Below are 18,189 nucleotides of genomic sequence, written 5' to 3'. Positions count from 1 at the left end.
TCCTCTGAGCACTTTGATACTTGAGGACACGAACTGGAAAGTTTCTGGGCAAAGTGGGCGAGCGACTGAGGGAAACTGCTCGACGGCCCTTCAAAGCCTCCGCCAGGGGGCGACACGGCCCCAGCGCGAGTCCGCGACCTTCCAAGGCCTCGGCTGGAATTCTAATTAGTCAGACCTGCAGCCAGAGCGGTTTTAAAGCTGCTTAATTTGAACACGGGAAGCGTTTCCGTGGGCTCTCTAATACCTTGGCAGAGCCGATCCTATTTCCTGAGATTAAATAGAAGGAAATTCTTTCCTCGGGAGACTGAGCCGCCCACAATCCGATCATTCATTAGCATGTTCCTGTGAATCGAGAACAGGCCAAGGGGGCCGTGAGCGTCTCTCTCGGAAGGTAACGCCTTAGAAATGCTCAGCGGGCCGGGCTGGTTTTACTCTTGAGCGTTGGTTCATGGGATACAAACTCTCCAGGAAAAATGACTGAGGTGGTGACTCAGTAATTTTCAGGGTGAAGCCCAGTACAAGACAAAACAAACAAAACAAAAAAAACACAAAAAAAATCACATCTTTTACTCTAAGTTAAAAAGCACCTGTTTATAGTATTTGCTCCCTCAAAGCTTGGCCTCCATTCATGAAAATAAAGCTGTACCTTCTGGAGTTTAATTCTAATTCCACCACCTTGACTTAACTCCCTTGAGACTTAGCAACAGGAGGATCTCCGACCTGCTCCTGGGACGTCCCCCTGGTCGGGGGAGTGGGGAGGGACCTGCTTCCAAACTATATTATTGTCCAAGAAAACCAAGGGAAGCCGTTGGGCCCCCTTGCTGTCCCTCAGAAAGATCACATCCCCTCGCTCCACGGGACGGCTCCACAGAGCCTGACAGTGCCGCCGAGACGCGCGTGTCAGGCTCAGCAACGTTTTCGCGGGGGCTTACTCCAATGGCGAGATTTTAGAGGCCGATTTCCCTGCTAAACAAATGTATGGTGGGGTGATGGATAACCGAGGTTCGGAGGATTACGGCGAGACCAAGGAGTTCACCTGCAACATCCGTCGCTCTGACAGCCGACGTGATTGAAGTCTCACAATATGAACCGCCTCCCCGCCGACCGGCTGAGCCAGCGAGGCGATTATCAGTTTATCACCAGTGGGGACACAGATTGCTCCATGCACAGTGTCAGTGGCATAATCGTGCGCCTCGGCTCCAATCAAGCCGCAATCATCCTACCAGAGGGGCTCTCGTAAGGGTGAGGGAGGAACGAGACTCGGAAAGTCCTCTAAGGAAATTGTGTCTAACTCGTGGCTCCACAGAGCACCCTTCCTGGAGCCCAGGTCCAGGGGAAGTAAAGACCAAGTCCGAGGGAGGGGAGGGAGAGCCTGGCTTCCTCGGAACTGCCCCCACTCACGCTCCGGGGCTGCAGGTGGGAAACTGGTCCTTGAAATCACCTCCACGGTGGAAACTTCGCACCTTGAAACCGCCCCGAGCATTACGGGGATTGAATGGCTCACAGGTGGGGAATTATCTGGGACAAGCTCTGAGATGCTTGTGTTGCCTCTTAAACTCCATCACCAGGGGCTGCTAACAACCGCACCCTGTTTCCTGACCCCGTCCCCTCACAAGGTCGAATCGCTCTCCCCTTGAGCTCCACCAGCAGCCGCTCCAGTGACTATTCGTTCGATGCAGGAATTCGGGGAGGAAATTTTGGCCTTAGGTGTTTGTCTGATCAGGCCGAGAATTCATAGCTGCACCAGTAAACACGCATTGACCACTTAGTATGCATCAGGTGCTATCTAGATACTTTCAGAGAGTAACTCGTTTCCTCTTCTTAGCACTTGTGAGGAAGGGACTGTTGTTTTCCCGGGGTTATCAATGAGAAAATTGATGAGCAGAAATATTAAGTGACTTGCCAAACGTGACCCATCCCACACGTGGGACCCAGGAAGACGGCTCTAGAACCGCACAAATTCTGAAACCCAGACTCTCCTGTCACACGCTGGTTGGATGGCGTTGCTCTGCCCTGCTCGGCTGCCTGCCGTTGTCAACGTGAGCCCTGGGTAGAGAAGAGCAGTGCCATCCAGAGCCCTACAGTGTTTCACACAAAGTGTCTGGCATTCAACTGAAAATTACCAGACAGACCAAAAAATCAGGCAAAACGTAGGCAATAGAAACGGGGACACCTCTGATTGAGATAGTAGAGTTATCGAACATGAATTAATGTGTTCAAAAAATAGGTGACAAGATGGCTCTGCCAGAGAAATGGAATCCACAGAAAAAAAACAAGTGGAAATTCTAAAACTAAAAATTAAAACAATATTAAGAACTCAACAGCTGAATTTAATAGCAAATTAAACACGGGTGAAAAGAGAATCAGTACTGTAAGATAGCTCTGCAGAAAATATTCAGACCGAAGAACAAAGAAAGAAAGAAAAAAGGACTGGAAATATAGAAAAATGTGCAGGATGCTGGAGAGATGGCAAAATTCTAACGTAAGTGTAAATCATACCAGTTCCTATAAACATGCCCAATGCCTTGTACATAACTTTTATGATGCAATAAACTCTTTAGGATATGGATATGAGGGCTTATTTCATTTGGAAAAATGATTTTAAAAATCCATATTTATTCAAATGGGACCCAAAAATAATTTCCTCTTCAACTATCATTCATTCACTAAGTATTTACAAAGTGCCTACAATGTGTGTCAGTCATTAAGTATTTACAAAATGCTTACTATGTGTCAGTCAGTCATTAAGGATTTACCAAGGGCCTACTATGTGTCAGTCAGTCATTAAGGGTTTACCAAGGGCCTACTATTGCCACGTGAACCTGCCCTTCTGATAAAAGGAAGAACTAAAAAATCCTGTTTAATTACTACCATTCCTTAGATACAACTTATTTTAACACATTGTAACTATTAGACTCTGGGCCAATTATACAGTAATAATAATAAAACTACATTGAGAGCATGGAAAGCTCTAAGTATGAGAACAGCTTGAAACCCCACCTTCCATACTGGCTCCAATATATGATAAAGACAAGCATCTAAATGATTTATAATAATTGTGAGAATGTGAGGTAAGGCTGAATGAAAACCATGAGCCATATGGGGCCGCACCCACATCACCCGCACTAGTCCTTCGAAACGCCAAGTTCACTGAGTGGGTGTTGAGCAAAGACTTGCGTTTTCCGAGAAGGGGAAAGTTTTTAAAACCACTGCAGGAGCTGAGGAACCTCGCAGGTGCTCGTGGCGAACGCTCAGGTGCCTCCTGCCTGGGAAAGGAAGGAGATTCGGTTTATAGGAGTTTACGGGAGAGATGAGACGACCACAGCCACCTAAGGTAAACTAAGGTACAAACCCCTTCTTCCCTGAGGAACCCAGCCCTTCGCATCCTATGCTTAAAACCGTCCACATAACGGAGCCCTCACCACGAGTCAGAAGCCCCCGTGCCCACGGGTGCACCGGGCGGCGGCTTCGCCCTACGCTGCATTTCATAAAATCAGTCTCGCCGGATGGAGAAGGTGCAAATGCCAAAGACCTCTGGTTAACCATCAAAATAAAAGGAACCTTGAGAATAAAGTTGTCATTCTTAATTAAAACGGGCGTTGCAGGCCTTTCCTCTAACTAGATGTTAATACTGTAAATGCTTACCTGACGGGAGGCTCCACCCCACCCCCAACCGGAGCCCCTTCATTCATATACGAGCCACGTGCAACTATTTGCCAGCGTGGGTGGAGGAGGTCTCCTTGGCTCCTTCCCAAGCGACCGGACGCTCCCTGTCGGGTGGAGTGGGTGCCTTCCGAGCTGCGGCGTGCATGCTCAGACGGTCTTTAAACACAAGACCGCTGCTCAGGATTTAAGAGGGAAGAAAACCCTGCTGGTGGTCCCCTCATTGTGTCTTTATGAAAGCTGGACTTTCCCATGGGCTTCTGCGAAGCTGAACACGAGGCTCACGACAAAGTGGGCTTTCCTAGCGCTACAAAAATTATAAAATTTTAATGGTGAATGTGCCCCTTAATTACCGAAAACTCTGCAAAGAATAACATCCTTGAGAAGTACTATGCAAATGCTCTTAATTTATGACAAATTGCTCCTTAAACACGAGTGTTAAATCTCCATTAGATCTGTGGAGGTGGCGCGCTAATAGGCGTCGCTAGGGTCTCAAACACCTAAGTGGCGATGCTGTTTGTTAGATGTAAACACGGATTCCCTTAATTAGAACATGCTCCTGGCCTCTCCTTGGGCCTTGCGCGGTCTGTACGTGGGACAGGTTCACTATCCACATCACGTTAATGAACGTGTGACCTACTGTGGCTATTTCTTCTTAAATTTAATTTTAATTACTATTTTGTTCATGGAAATAAACCACTCAAGAGTGGTGAAGATGACCCGAAAGCAATTTTGGACAATTCCTTAAGATGCCTCTTGACAGCTGGGAAAGGAACTCAGCACGGACAGGCTCTGATGGCCGACGGCCCTACAAATCCAGCTTCGACGCCAGCTCTGTAAAAACGCCATCCGACGAAACACGCTTTGGAACCTCACGCTTCCACCACCTAAATCTGGGACTGATGGTCCTACTGAAAAGGTATAAACTTAAAAGTTCTCATTCACAATGTCAGCAGCCTGGCTGGCGTGGCCCAGCGGGTGAGCGTCGGCCTATGAAGCAGGAGGACCCAGTTCGGTTCCCCGTCAGGGCACAGGCCCGGGTTCCAGACTTGATCCCCAGTCAGGGGCGCGCAGGAGGTGGCCGGCTGATGACTTTCTCATTCCTGATGTTTCTCTCTCTCCTCTCCCTTCTCTCTAAAATCAATAAAAACACTCTTTTTTTTTTAAATGTCAAATTATTCAAAGGTTCTGAACACAGTCACGAAACGAGGAGCCATCCCACGGTGCCTCCACCACGCAGAAGCCTTGAATGCATCCCGAGTTTTTGCATAAACCGTGTGGTTTAATCCAGGTAATTGCAGCGACGTTCAGTCTGTCTTCTGGTCCTTTGGGACCCGAATATAAAATTCAAAGGCTGGTAAAATGTTGTATAAAATTCAGCACCCGAGTTTTATTAGGCAGCGTCCTCTCCAATCTGAATTTCAAAGGTTCACAGATACAGTATTGATCTTATCTGTGAAAATATTGGTTCAGTAAGTAGCCTTTAAACATAACACGACCCATAGATTTTATTGAGATTCAGCAGCTACTGGTGAGAAAGATAAGAATCTGAGAAGCAGGATGTACCAGAGAGCGTGCTCCAGGCGAGAGGCACAGGCCTTGTGATGCTCAGAACGCTCGGCGGCGCTCCTGTCACAGGCCTTGCGACGTTACCGCTCCTGACGGGCGGTTCTGTAGCAGGCACCCGGCTGCTCCCGGAGTCAAGTCCCTTTACTCATTGGCAGCAACGAGTTTTTCCTCTTACAGATGTTTCATGGATCTGTAAGGCACTTTGCCAGGTACCACCTCCCACCCTGTAAAAAAAACATATATAAAATAAAATAAAATAAAATATTAAAAAAATAAATAAAATAATAAAATAAAAATAAATAAAAAAATAAAATATAAAATAAAATTCAGTATGCCATTCCATTTGGCACAGTCACACATCTAGTCTTTTAAACACTGGGATTCTAACTTCAGAAATTAAAGACATTTGATAAAAAAATGAAAAATAAACATAGGACTAAAACGATGGACGACAAGTTGCAGTTTCACCAAATTTCTGTAATTCTATATCAACCTAGAAATGTGATTTAAATTGGCACCCAGGAATCTGACATAACTGAACAAAAGAAATTCTGTAAAAAACAGGGGAGTCCATCTTTTGTTCGTGTTTGTTTTTTTAATCCCCCGCACAGGACATTACCAACGTGTGAGTGAGTTATTTCCTAAGAGTTTATCTACCATCAGTTCTTTGAAATTCAAGATAAATATTGCCCCAGAAGCAATAAATAGGGATTAATTTTATCTTTTAAAAAAAAATCTATACACGCTTAACGCAGCCTGATAGCGTAGCCGAAAGACTTGCCATGAAATAGCGCGGAAAGCAAACTGCTTCGATACTAGTAATTAAAGAAAATGAACAGTGCTAATGAATTCCAGACAGTTTATTATTCTTAAATGCTCTGCGGGTAACAGGCTGCACTGGAAGGGGAGGCAAACGTCGGCGAGACGTGGGAGAACCGTGAGGGCACTTCTGGGCCTCGCCGGCTTCGGAGGCCGCGGGGGCCCTTCAGGTGGCCCCACGACAGCCTCAGCACCCGTGCGGCTAAGTTCACGGGCAAGCGCCTTCCTGTCCCCGGTCACAGGCGTCCTCCAAGGTTCACCTGGTCTCAGCAACAAGTAAGAGGCATTTTTAGCTGATACCTGGAAGGGAAAAGAGTGACGAGAGGCAGGTTTTTCCAGTGATGACTAAGCATCCCGGGAAGACGGGAAAGGAGGGAGGGAGGAACGAAGGGAAGTTCTGGAGGCTCTTCGGTGCCCGGAATGTTTTATTTGTGTGTGTGTTGTGTACGCACGTAAACAACAGAGAAGAAAGGGAAAAAGAACAGTGCGATTTCCTGACGCCCGGCCTTTCATCTCAGCTGTTTCTTTTGAGAGCAAAATGCGCCCAAGCGGCGGGTGATTCCTACAATCCCTTAGGTGCCGAAGACGGAGGCTGCTGTTTGCACACAGGAGCCTCGAGCGGAGGCAGAGCAAACAAGCCTTAGAATAACCCAGGGTTTCTGCGTAAACCACGGTGGTTTAGCTCTGTTATCACAAAACATTTAGGTGTTGGGGCCCTGCAGGACCTATGCAAACTGTCCAGCGGATGATGTACCGCGTGGAATTCAGTGCCGGAGCTGTACCAGGCAAGGACCCGAAACCCACAGCGCAGAGCCTTGGCACGCTCTCGGCCTGGGACTCGGGGGCACACGGCCCCCCACGGGAGCCGGGGCTTTTCTCAGGGGTGTCTGTGGGTGTCTGCGTGAGACACACTGCGAACAGCAGAGTCCGTGTCCGAAACAGGACAGATTCCGCTCACTGGCCTCCTGTCCCGGGGCCTCGGAGCAGCCAGTGCGGCGGGGGGGCCGCGCAGAGGACAGAGGCGCAGAGAGGGGTGGGGAGCGCGGCCACCCTGCGCCTGGCACAGAGACCCGGGGCAGAGGCCAAAATCAACCCAAACTAACAGAACGGCTCAGAAGAGCAAGGCACGGAAGTAATAATTTTCACTTATACCAACAATGATCCGACGGAAAATATAACAGGAAAAAATAGCCCGCTCTTAATAGGAATGTAGAAGGGGGGAGAGAGCGCAGAAGAAAAATGGGCGAAGAATATTAACAAGCAATTAAGAGAAATATGCAAATAGCCAATTAACATATGAACAGATGTTCAAACTCGATACTAATCCAAAAACTATAAATTAAAACAAGAGACCATTTTCCCCTTACAAGCAGGGAGATGATTAAGAACGTGGGCTGTGCCCTCTCCTGACGGGAAAGTCAGATGACATACAAGCAGAATTACAGGTAGCGCCCCCGGGGTCCGCACGGGAGACGGAGCCGGCTCACAGCCGGTCGTCCGAGGAGCATTTAATAAAAGATTGTTCATCAGGGTGGGCGGGGGGGGACCTGCCAGGGACAGGGTGTCCTGGGCTGGACACTGGGTGCTGAGCGATGGAGCAGAATGGACAGGCTCGCCGGCCCCAACCGTGACCTTGGGTCTGAGTCCAGGGGGGCAGCCGCCCTCAGACCCCCACCGGGTCAGCCAGGAGAAGCAGCCCCTGGGCTCAGCCTCTTCCCTCTCAGGTCCCGCTGGGGTCCCCACCCACCCAGCCTGACCATGAGCCAGAGGCAAGGGACTGTCCCCCAGGCTCACCTCCCAGAACACAAGACAGGGTGGGAAGGGGGGTATGCACAGGGGCAACAGAAGATGCCCAGCCAGTGTTAGGGGAAACAGAAATTAGCAACATAGTATAGATGATATATAAAAGCATATCAACTATAATGTATCACAACATCACAAGGCATAACATAAATTGGCAATCTACGCCACACGTTTAAATAGTCACTCCAGCCCGGCCGGGCGTGGCTCAGCGGTTGAGCGTCGACCTAGGATCCAGGCGATCGGGGTTCGATTCCCGGTCAGGGCACAGGCCCGGGTTGCAGGCTCGATCCACAGTCAGGACGTGCAGGAGGCAGCCGATCAATGACTCTCTCATTATTGATGATTCTCTCTCTCTCTCCCTCTCCCTTCCTCTCTCTGAAATCAATAAAAACATATTTTAAAAATAAAAATAATCCTTTCCCCAAAAAAAGAATCGCATGGCAGACAAAGTAAAGGACTCTGAGCAGGCCCCTCCCCACCCGCCCCTCCCATCTCAGTCCGACGGAAGGTCGATTCCGCAGCCTCGGCCCACACCCACGGGAAGGAGTCGCGGGCGCGGAGATGAAATAAACACGCGCCTCCTCAGCCAACACCGCCGGGTCCTACAGAAGGCCCGCTCCCCCTGCAGAGAAGGGACTCGCACATCGCACTGTGGTCTTTCTCTCTGGGTTAAATGTTATAGTATTAGGGCCAATAATAGGGTATCGGCTCCTCTTACTTAGAAGTTATTTTATTTCTAGACGACGATCTGTTTGGCATGTTCAAAATCGGCCCCAGGACGAGCCTTCCTCCATTTCCATGAACTATGAAATTACATAGAGGAAGCAATCTTTAAAAGAGAAATGTAGCTTGTAGCCTGAAACCGCATGTTGAGTTTCTGCCTGCAGTGGGTTTTTTCCAATAAAATTACAAACCGTGGGTAACAGAGATTTACAATGGGGTCGCCGATAGGATCTAACTATGGGGAAGCCGTCGGACACGCTCTGCGCAGTGTGGGGACGGGCTGTCTGCACTAAATTATCTTCAGGAAACGAAAACAAAACAGAAAAATGGAAAGCTTGTTGCACTATTAGCATAAAATTAAACTCCTTGAATGCATAATTCTTCTGTATCCAAAGCATTAACGGGTTTTATTCTTAGAGTTCAAAGACCTCCTAATTAATATGCAAACACGGCCTCATTTTATAAGCAAGTTTGTCGCTTTTTTCTTCTTCTCAGAAAAGACACAGTTCTTTGCTGGAGGAAAATGCTATGAAGTTTAGAAACACTAACTAATGTTGAAATAAAAGCAGACACGTCCATACACCCAAAAACTGTAACAACGAAACGCTGAAAGCATATTTTCATTTCTGAAGCCTGTGTAACTGCAAACTGTATGTTTAACCAAACGAGGCCTAGCTTAGGGAGGTTAAATTTTTTATTTTTGTTTTTTAAACGTTTCCATTGATTTCAGAGAGAGGAAGGGAGGGGGAGAGACAGAAACATCAACGATAAGAGTCACTGATTGGCTGCCTCCTGCACGCCCCCTGCTGGGGATCGAGCCCACAACCCTGGCATGTGCCCTGACCGGGAATCAAACCGCGATCTCCCGGCTCACAGGTCAACCGCTGAGCCATGCCGGCTGGGCAGGAAGATTAAGTCTACAAAACCTAAAGAGAAAGCCCACAGTCTCTCCAGAAAGGTTTACCTACTGGTATAATCATTTTATTATCTATTAAAAAGAAAGAAAATCCAATAGAAAGAGCAACTCTGGAGCTAGTAGTATAAATTTAAATTTCATGGCTCCAAATCTAATTTTAAAAAGCGGGCTCCTTCCCCATTAGTGGCCTGTCACCAAGGTTTTCACCACGGCTGTGGCCTCGGGGGCAGCGAGATCCGTACCTGCATCTCTCCATGGCAGCCCTTTAAATAGGTGGCAGCTCCAGGCCCATCGCTGCCCTTCATTTCCCAAGGTGCTTGAACAGTTTATCAAAAATCATAACTTCTCCTGCTCCCCTGGAAGCAGGGGAGTGAGGGTAGAGTCGGAGGAAAACGCGCGGCTAATCCTGGGAGACCAGGGATAGTTTCAGTAACAAGACCAACAAGGACGACACTGGGACGGTCACCGAGTCCGCTTAGTCTCATTGGCTGTGCGGGGCTGGGACACCTAGGTCATGTTCTCGGGCAGAGAGCGAGAACAAGTGTTTAGAGCTGGGCGAGAGGTCAGCGCCTGAGCCGTAAAACCGAGGCCCAGCTACACAGAGGGGATAAAGCTTTGCAAATGGTCGCGGTTCCCGAGGAATGGCGAAGGGGAAGAATACATACATGCGTCTTGGGAAATCACTAGCTCTTCATAACAGGGCTCTCTTACTTGCCCGAAAGGTCTATTGCTGAGATTAGCAGAGGCCAGTAACCCTCAATGACAGCGAAGCAGGTGAGCAGGCCCCTCAAAATGCACCAGTTGGGGTTCACCTGGGAGGGAGCTCTGTTCCAGAACTCCCTCCTAGCATCACTTCAGGGTGTCTGTCGCCAACAGTGAACTGAGCAAACACCAGTTTAGAGCTCTGGAAAGATGCCCCAAAGCAAGTGAGTTCACTTAAAAAAAAAAAAATCAATATCTGTCCTCGAGTCCACATTTTTTACCCTCTTATGCCCATAGAAACGTAGCTTTTTGCACAATCTATCACTGTGGCCCGTTCTGACTCAAGAGAAGCCATTCAGGCCAAAGCAAACTACAGTTTGTCAAGCTGTTAACTTGTTTGGTAGACGGTGTCTTTCTTACCAGCGCTCCCAACACCCACATCAGTATTTACTGTTTTGTAGCTGTGAACGCACGGGAGGAAGAGACTGACACAGTTAAGCAGATACGAACTGAAAGGCTCCTCCCTCTAATACTGAGTCCACAGACGGGATATTTCTTGAGAGGCATGGTGGTTAATTTTACCTGTCAACTTGTCTGGGCCACATTGCCCGGATGTGTGGTCTAACATTATCCTGGATGTTCCTGGGAGGGTGCTCTGGAGTGAGTTTTACATTTAAATCACTGGACTTTGAGGAAAGCAGATTGCCCTCCATATGTGGGTGGGCCTCATCCAATCAGTTGAAGACATGAATAGAACCAAAGACTGACCCCCCTCAAGCAAGAGGAATTCTGCCAGCGGACAGTCTTCAGACTTCAGCTGCAGTCTTGGCCATTCCCTGGTCCCCAGCCTCCCAGCCAACTCTGCAGATCTGGGATTTGCCACCCACTATAACGCTAAAGCCAACTTCTTAACAGAAATATATATCCTGTTGGCCGTTTCTCTGGAAAACCCTGACTAATAACAGAGGAATGGAAGGAGGAAAGCAACATCACACCAGGTGACCTGAAGAAACTGAAACATATGACCAAGATTGTTGGGGAAAAAGCTATTTAGCCAAAAAACAAATGGTGGGAAGCAAACTGAGGCTTTAGATGAGCTGAAATGACAAAATATTTTTTATTTCAATGGACTCTCTACTCTTACGGTTAGTCAGCAAGTATCGTGATGATCTGGGACCCCAATGAAAGCAACTGTAAATTAAATTCCACAGAACCTCTTTGGTTGGTATTTAATCTAACGAAAGATTTATGCAATTCTACAAAGAAATCAGTGTTACATTTTTCTTAACACTCAACTTAAAACATCAGACATAATAAGATAAATGGGAGAAAATCATGATCAAATGCTAAAAATGTAAACATGAGAAATGTAAACATGGAAACAAATCTCTTTTTAAAAATTGTTTCATTACAAGAAAATTAGCCAGAAAATTGCACAGTTGCAAACAAATCCTCTACGTGAACACAAGGGCTCGTTTGCCATCGTCTTTTTATAGTTATCTCACAAGGAATTTTCCACCCACTAAACCCAGCCTTAACTGCCATAAAAAAACAAACACGCAGGCGTTGTTACTGTGTAATATTCCACATGCAGAATCCGCTTTTGTACCACTTTGCTTCACAGAAACTTTAAAATCATTCCTTTCTGAGTTATTTCAGTCATCCACCCCCAAAATCCAATGCAAACAACAAAAAAACTGAAAAACACGGCTGTTTCCCAAAGAAAAGGCCTGTCTCCCATCTCATTTCACCAGCCCAAGGACAAACTCGGAGAACAGCTCAGCAAGTCCCGCGGTTTCAAATTCCTCCTGTAACTCATCCAACGATGAAAACTCCTTGACTTCGAACCCCAGGAACCTGCATGGCACAAAAGAAACCGGTGAATGAGCCGAACGTGTCCGAACGTAATCGGCGACCGGGTGGCCCGGGGGCCCGCAGCGGGAATGAATAAATACCTCGTGTGTTCCGGCTGCACCCTGGTTTCCAACAGCACGCTGGCCATTCTCTCTCTGCATTTCTTCCCGCTCGAGTCCACGTCGACTTTGGAGGTTTTCTGAAGCACCAAGTACTCCTAGACGACAAGGCAGGACGTCAGGGGCGCCTTGCGCTCCGAGTCCCAAGTCCTGGTTCGCAGGGAGCCGTGCACCTGCCGGCCGAGCTTCCTGCCTGGGGGGCCCTCTCCCCTGGATCAGGCGGTGAGAGGTGGCGTGTTTTTACACCCTGGGCGGCACGAAGGGCTGGGGACCAGGAGGTAAGAGTGATGCCATCAGCTGACTCGGGTTTAATCCTGGACTGGGTGCCTCCCAGCTCTGGCCCTGGGCTGGCTACCTATGCCCTCTGGGCCTCGGGCACCTGCTCCCCACCTATGGCGAAGTCTCCTGATCCAGTGAGTTAACACGTGCAAAGCGCTGACAGTACCAGCCTCGGCCACCGTTACTGTTATCACGCCAGCGTCTGAGTGGCGCTCGAGGTGCACGGCCCCCCTTCCCAATGGACGGTGTCTGTTAACAGGGATCTGTAACTCTCGGTTCTCATCTGCAGCCTTATAAACATCTAACAGACATATGTACGTTAAATGGCATTTCGGGGACAGTTAATAAAAAAGAAATAACTCCTTTAAAAGTACAATTTCCCTACAGTAGCCGAGCCCTAGTCATATGAATACTTGTTAATTAATTGATGGATCCAGTCGAACATCTGCCCGGCGGCTGCATTCAGCCAAGACTCCTGGGCTGCCTAAGAGAAAAACCGGAGCCTTTGGGGAAATACGAGCAAGAAAAATAACTTGCATCCATCTTGCCAGCCAGTACCTTACCCGAAAGGACCAGGTTTTATAGATCTATTATAAATCACCTAAAATATGTGGCTCTTAGGTCAGACCCCAAGCCCGGGTCTGCATTAAACCTGAGCTGTTCGCTGTCGCTCGCTACCCGCTGTACCCGGCGCTGAGCTGGGTAACCGGGCGCCGGACAGGTTTGGTGGGGAGAAATCCTTAAGATCATGGCCTGTGCAGCCTCCGTCTGCTTTCAATAAATTCAGCCGCGCTGATTCCCGACCCGGGCCCTCTGAAAGCAAAAAGCTCACTCGGCGATTGCGGCTCTTTAAGGTGTGAGCTGTAACAAGCCCTTCCCTCGCCTGGGCCCACAGAGCACAGGTGAGGCGAGTTCAGAGCGAGGACCTGAGACGGGTCAGGCGGGAAGCCAGCGGGTGGCAACGGCCTGATGATCCCCTGCACCCACGGGGCACCCCGACTCGGCGGGGGGGACGGGCTCCTCTCTCCGGCCATCACAGGGAGCCAACTAGAGTCAGACTGTCCCTTTCACTGCCACAAAGCACCATTTTTGCAGAGCCCCGCAAGCCTACGCCTCCGAGCCTCACTCAGGGAGGAAACGTAACTGGGCAGCAACCTGGGGTGCGGGCGGACACAGCTGAGGCCGTTACAGGGCAAACACCAGTTCCCAGAGACGTCCGACGGCCTCTCCCCACGCGGAGAGGCGTGACTTTTAAACAGAACCTTATACTTAATCTTCAAGCTTTTCAAGTGCGTGGTTTTAATTAGAAGTTAAAGATACTCTTTAAAAACAGGGGCCTGTGGGAGGCAGCCGGTCAATGACTCTCTCACCACTGATGTTTCTCTCTCTCCCCATCTCCCTTCCTCTCTCTGAAATCAATTAAAAATATATATTTAAAAAAATTAAAAATAAAAACGGAGACCGGTTGGTATGGTGAGAGTGAAAGCAGAAAACCTGAATCCGCTTGTTGTTAACCCCATTTACAGACACATCATTTTAACAGAAAACAGCTGAATTTCCCTTGGACATGAAACTTTCAGGCACCTTGATGCTGTCCCTGTGTCCTTGCAGGAGAATCAGGATGACTTTGCCCATGAACATCAGCCTTCCCGTCAGCCCCAAATCGGACGCCCACTGCCGCAGGGTCTTCACGTATCTGGTCTTCGCTCTCATGTGGTCCAAGTGCAGGAGGGTCATCCACAGCCCCTCGTCCCCTGTCACGCTCGCCGCAGCAGGACGCTCTTCAGGGCCACCTCCCGGTCCCAGCGGGGCGAGGATGTGCCTGAGGTTCTGCTGGACCCAGAGAACCAGCTGGTGGACCATCGGCTCCGGCGGAAGGGCCCGGGCTTGCTCGAGGAGCCTGTCCCTCACGGCCGCGAGCTGCGCCCGGGGCAGGCGCTCGGAGCTGACCGAGATGCCAGGCGGGCACGCGGGGTAGGCGGCCGGCAGGTGGAACACCAGTGCCAAGGGAATGTCCGCACCCGCTGGGCCCTCGGCGCATGTGAGGATCCTGAAAACGGTGCCCTCGGTCTCTGCAAGGCATCCAAAAGGACCGCTCGTTAGCTGCGTGGCACTCGCTCTGACCCGAACACCAACAAGTCAAAGTGCCTGTTTCCTGTGCCAATGCATTTTTCAGATGAAAACTGAGTTCTCTTTGGAAGAGATACACAAGTGAGAAGCCCTGACTTACAGGTTGTTTCCTTCGACCCGCAGGCACATTCATGGATTCCGCACACGGGCCCCCAGGACCTCACCAGACCTCCCCGCACTTTTATTCAGGTTACCAGAAAGATTGCCCAGCATAAAATGTTTTCCTTCCCAGACTTAACTGATTCTGGAAACCCCTAATGAACTCGTAGGAACCTGCAAAGATATGGCACCATGTATTTATAAAATCAGTAAATAATTTAGAAGTTCCCACTCAGTCCAGGGAGGGTCACTGGTGGCTAGCCCACAGCAAAGCAGACACTGGAATCTTGTGTGGGAGTCGGGGTGCCCAGGGTCATAACTGTCCTGGCCCAGCGACGGCCCGGACTCCCCCGTCTCACTCCAGACCTGCGAGGATCAGTGTGAGTGAGGGTAACGGCCACAGTGGCAGCAAGGAGAGGCCTGCTTGGGGGAGGCCAGGAAACACCTGGTGGCCTCAGAACCTTCTGGTAGCAACTTCTGTCCTCTGACCCCGGCTGACGTGATGGTGAGGGGTGGCCGGCAGCCCGGGGTCTGTCTACCGTGGCCTGGTGCAGAAGCCCTCACCTTTCCCTCCACCCCCAGCTGCCAACATCACACGGCCCCTTTTCAATCACCGAATTGTTCTATTCTCCGATGAACCTCTCAGCAACAACATGTCCTAGGCTGTTACACTGAATTCCTTTAAAATTCAATTACTTATTGATGCCAGAACACAGAATTAAATTAATTAGGAGACATGGCTTCAAAGTCACGCTTAATTAAACAGCAGACAAAGGCCCATAGTGCTCTGGATACTAAGAAATGGTGCTCTCTTCCTACACTTAACTTTTTCTGGTTTTCTCTGACCCGTCAGCAGCACCCTACAGCCGGGTCGTCATAACCCAGGTCACTGCCACTCAGCCTCTTTCGGGAGTGGTGGGAAATCACGGGTGTGATCTTCCAGAATATTGCCAGCTGAGCCACAATAAAGGGATTTGGGGAATCTGATGACCGCTGCCAGCAGGCTGCCTCAGGCCAAAATAATTGGCAATAAGAGGGCAGTGGAGACGGTGGGTGAGAGGAGGAACTGGGGATGCCACCCAATCAGAACAGGTGACAGGAAACAGGATGAGGGAGGAAATACTTGCATATGGATTCTATTTTATTTTTAAATTCGGTATCATCATATTTTGTCAAGTTGGCAATTTAAAGAATAATGCTTTGCAGTAAATTATGATGATATTATTAAGCATAAACTTTGGTAGAATTTGTTAGGGATAGTTGGGTAGCATGTATCAATTATCTGTGTTATTGACTAATTCTGCTTCTAGAAGGTTATTCAAAGAAACAATCACACGCATGCCCTCTAACATAGTTTTATGATAAACATTTAAAAGTAAAAAATTAAAGCTATGCAGTTACTATGATTGGATAGAAATGATTTTTATAAGAGAAAATTTGCAAACAATTTTAATTTTTTTAAAGAGCAATTTGGAAAAATAGGTTGGTATTTTATAAGATAGAATATTATATAGCCACTGAAAATCCTACTATCAGATTATTTAAAACAACTGTTGAGGACGATACAAGGCAGGCTAAGCTCGCCCTGGGCACTGTGGCTAAGTGGTTGGAGCCTCGGCCCACAGCACTGCCCACGGAAAGGTCACGGGTTCGATTCTCCCTCGCAGGCTCAATCCCCCACCGGGGCACGAGTGCGAGGCAACCAATCGTGTCTCGCTCACATTGGTGTTTCTCTCTCTCTCTTTCTCTCTCCCCTCCCCTCCCTTCCACTGTCTCAAAAAAATTAATGGGGAAAAAATATCCTCAGGGTAGGATTAACAACCACAACAAAAAAGACCCGGGCTGCGTGGCTCAGCTGTTGAGCATCGACCTAGGACCCAGGAGATGGGGGTTCGATTCCCGGTCAGGGCACATGCCGGGGTCGCAGGTTCGATCCCCAGTCGGGGGCGTGCAGGAGGCAGCCGGTCAATGACTCTCATCATGGATGTTTCTCTCTCCCTCTCCCTCCCTCTCTCTGAAATCAATAAAAAATATATATGTATATATAAAAAAAAAGGCAGGCGAGGCTCTCAGGAGAAAGCAGGCCCCTTCCAGTAACTGGTTCCCAGCCTGGGGCACAGCGGTGCTCAGGGAACCTGAGTGGACGATAGAAACCGCCCGTGAGAGGGGCCGACGAAGACACGCGTGGGGCCCGGGAGCCGCCTCGGTCCTGGGCAGAGGCGCCCGCAGCTCCCGGCGCACAGCCGGCTGCGCCCAGACGGCCAACTGCCACTGGGGGGGGAGCGGGGGGGCACTGAAAAGCAGGCCGAACCCCACGCGAGAAACTTCCACGCTGTGTCCCAGAGCCCAGCGGGAATGGACGGCCGTCTGCACCGCGTCCTGCTCCCTAAAGCGCAGTTTGGGCTTTTAAGGCGCAGACAGGGACGGGGGCGGTGTCAGCTGCCCCCCAAAAACCAGCCCGGGACGATCCAAGCCGCGCGCTCCTGGCGCACGGGGCGGGGGCCTTGGAGACGGCGCGGGCCCCGAGTGGAGGCGGACGAGGCCTGACCGCGGCCCCGGGGCCCCCGAGAAGCAACCGGCTGGGAGGCGGGACGGAGGAGGCTCGGGCCGAGCGCGGGGGTCCGAGGCGCAGCGACAGTCACCGCGCCCCCGCCGGCCGGGCGCGTCCAGGCCCCGGCGCCCCGACCGCGGAGAGCGCCCCCCGAGGCCGGACGGCCCAGCGCCGCCAGGGGACCCGACGCGAGGCGCCTCCAGGGGGCGCCGGGCGCGGAACCGGGGGGCTGGGCTTAGACGCGGGGTCAGGGGGCGCCTCTTTTTAAGGTGAGCGCGGGACGGTCACGGGAAGCGCGGGGCAGCGCCTTCCACGGGGGCCCCGCGGGCGCCGGAGCTGGGCGCTCCGAGAGTTTGGGGGAGCGGGATGGGCGCGCGGGGAGCCCGAGGGGCGCGTGGGGCGCCGGAGGCCGGGACCCGCCGGAGGGGGGCGCCCGAGCTGGGCCGCAGGCTCCCCGATCCCAGCAGGGGCGCGGCGCTGGTCTCGCGTAGGGGGGGCCCCCCTTTCCGCCTGCCCCCCGCGCAGCTCGGGCCCCGGGGCGCGTCCCCCTCCCCCGCGCGGCGGTCACCTGAGCGGCTGAGCACCTCCCACTCGCGCGGCCCGCAGAAGATCGCCGCCAGCGCCCGCAGCTCCTCCCGCGCCGGCCCCGCCATCCGCGCCCCGCGCCGCCCCTTCCGCCGCCGCCCGGCCCCGCGCAGCCGCCAGTGGCCACCGGGGGGCGCCCGCGTCTCCGCCCCGAGCTCCCGCCCCGAGCGCCGCGGGGGCGCCGCGTCTCCGCGGGACTTTCCTGGAGGCCCGGGCCCCGCGCGGGGTCGCGGCCGCGGCAGAGCCCTGACCTCGCGGGGCCCGTGGGCGACGGCGCGTGGTTGGGAGAGAAGCGAGCGGGACGGGCTGGGGGGAGACTGGCGGGGGGGCAGACCACGGACGGCCCGGCCCTGGAGCCCTCACCGCGCGCGCTGAGC

General features: G+C 51.1%; 1 protein-coding gene across 1 annotated transcript; it reads right to left on the bottom strand.

Annotated features, from left to right (window-relative positions):
• Positions 1-11,293: 11,293 nt before the first annotated feature.
• On the bottom strand, positions 11,294-17,880 carry RWDD3 (RWD domain containing 3). Its single transcript, XM_087827726.1, has 4 exons — positions 17,796-17,880; positions 14,032-14,519; positions 12,151-12,266; positions 11,294-12,052 (listed from the first exon to the last, which is right to left on the bottom strand). The coding sequence occupies exons 1-4, from the start codon at positions 17,878-17,880 to the stop codon at positions 11,938-11,940; spliced, it is 804 nt and encodes a 267-aa protein (XP_087683852.1). The 3' UTR covers positions 11,294-11,937.
• Positions 17,881-18,189: the final 309 nt, after the last annotated feature.

Source organism: Miniopterus natalensis, chromosome 19, assembly GCF_054644295.1.
Source record: "Miniopterus natalensis isolate mMinNat1 chromosome 19, mMinNat1.hap1, whole genome shotgun sequence".
NCBI classification, from domain to species: Eukaryota; Metazoa; Chordata; class Mammalia; order Chiroptera; family Miniopteridae; genus Miniopterus; species Miniopterus natalensis.
This window is presented reverse-complemented; position numbering and strand designations above follow the sequence as displayed.

Bases quoted from the DNA above. Each gene is read 5' to 3' on its own strand.
- RWDD3 (XM_087827726.1), bottom strand. From the start codon at position 17,880: ATGGCGGGGCCGGCGCGGGAGGAGCTGCGGGCGCTGGCGGCGATCTTC. The intron at 14,520-17,795 runs GTGACCGCCGCG...GATGCCTTGCAG, and splicing joins GGAGGTGCTCAGCCGCTCAG to AGACCGAGGGCACCGTTTTC. The intron at 12,267-14,031 runs GTGCCTGAAAGT...CTTGTCGTCTAG, and splicing joins GACACAGGGACAGCATCAAG to GAGTACTTGGTGCTTCAGAA.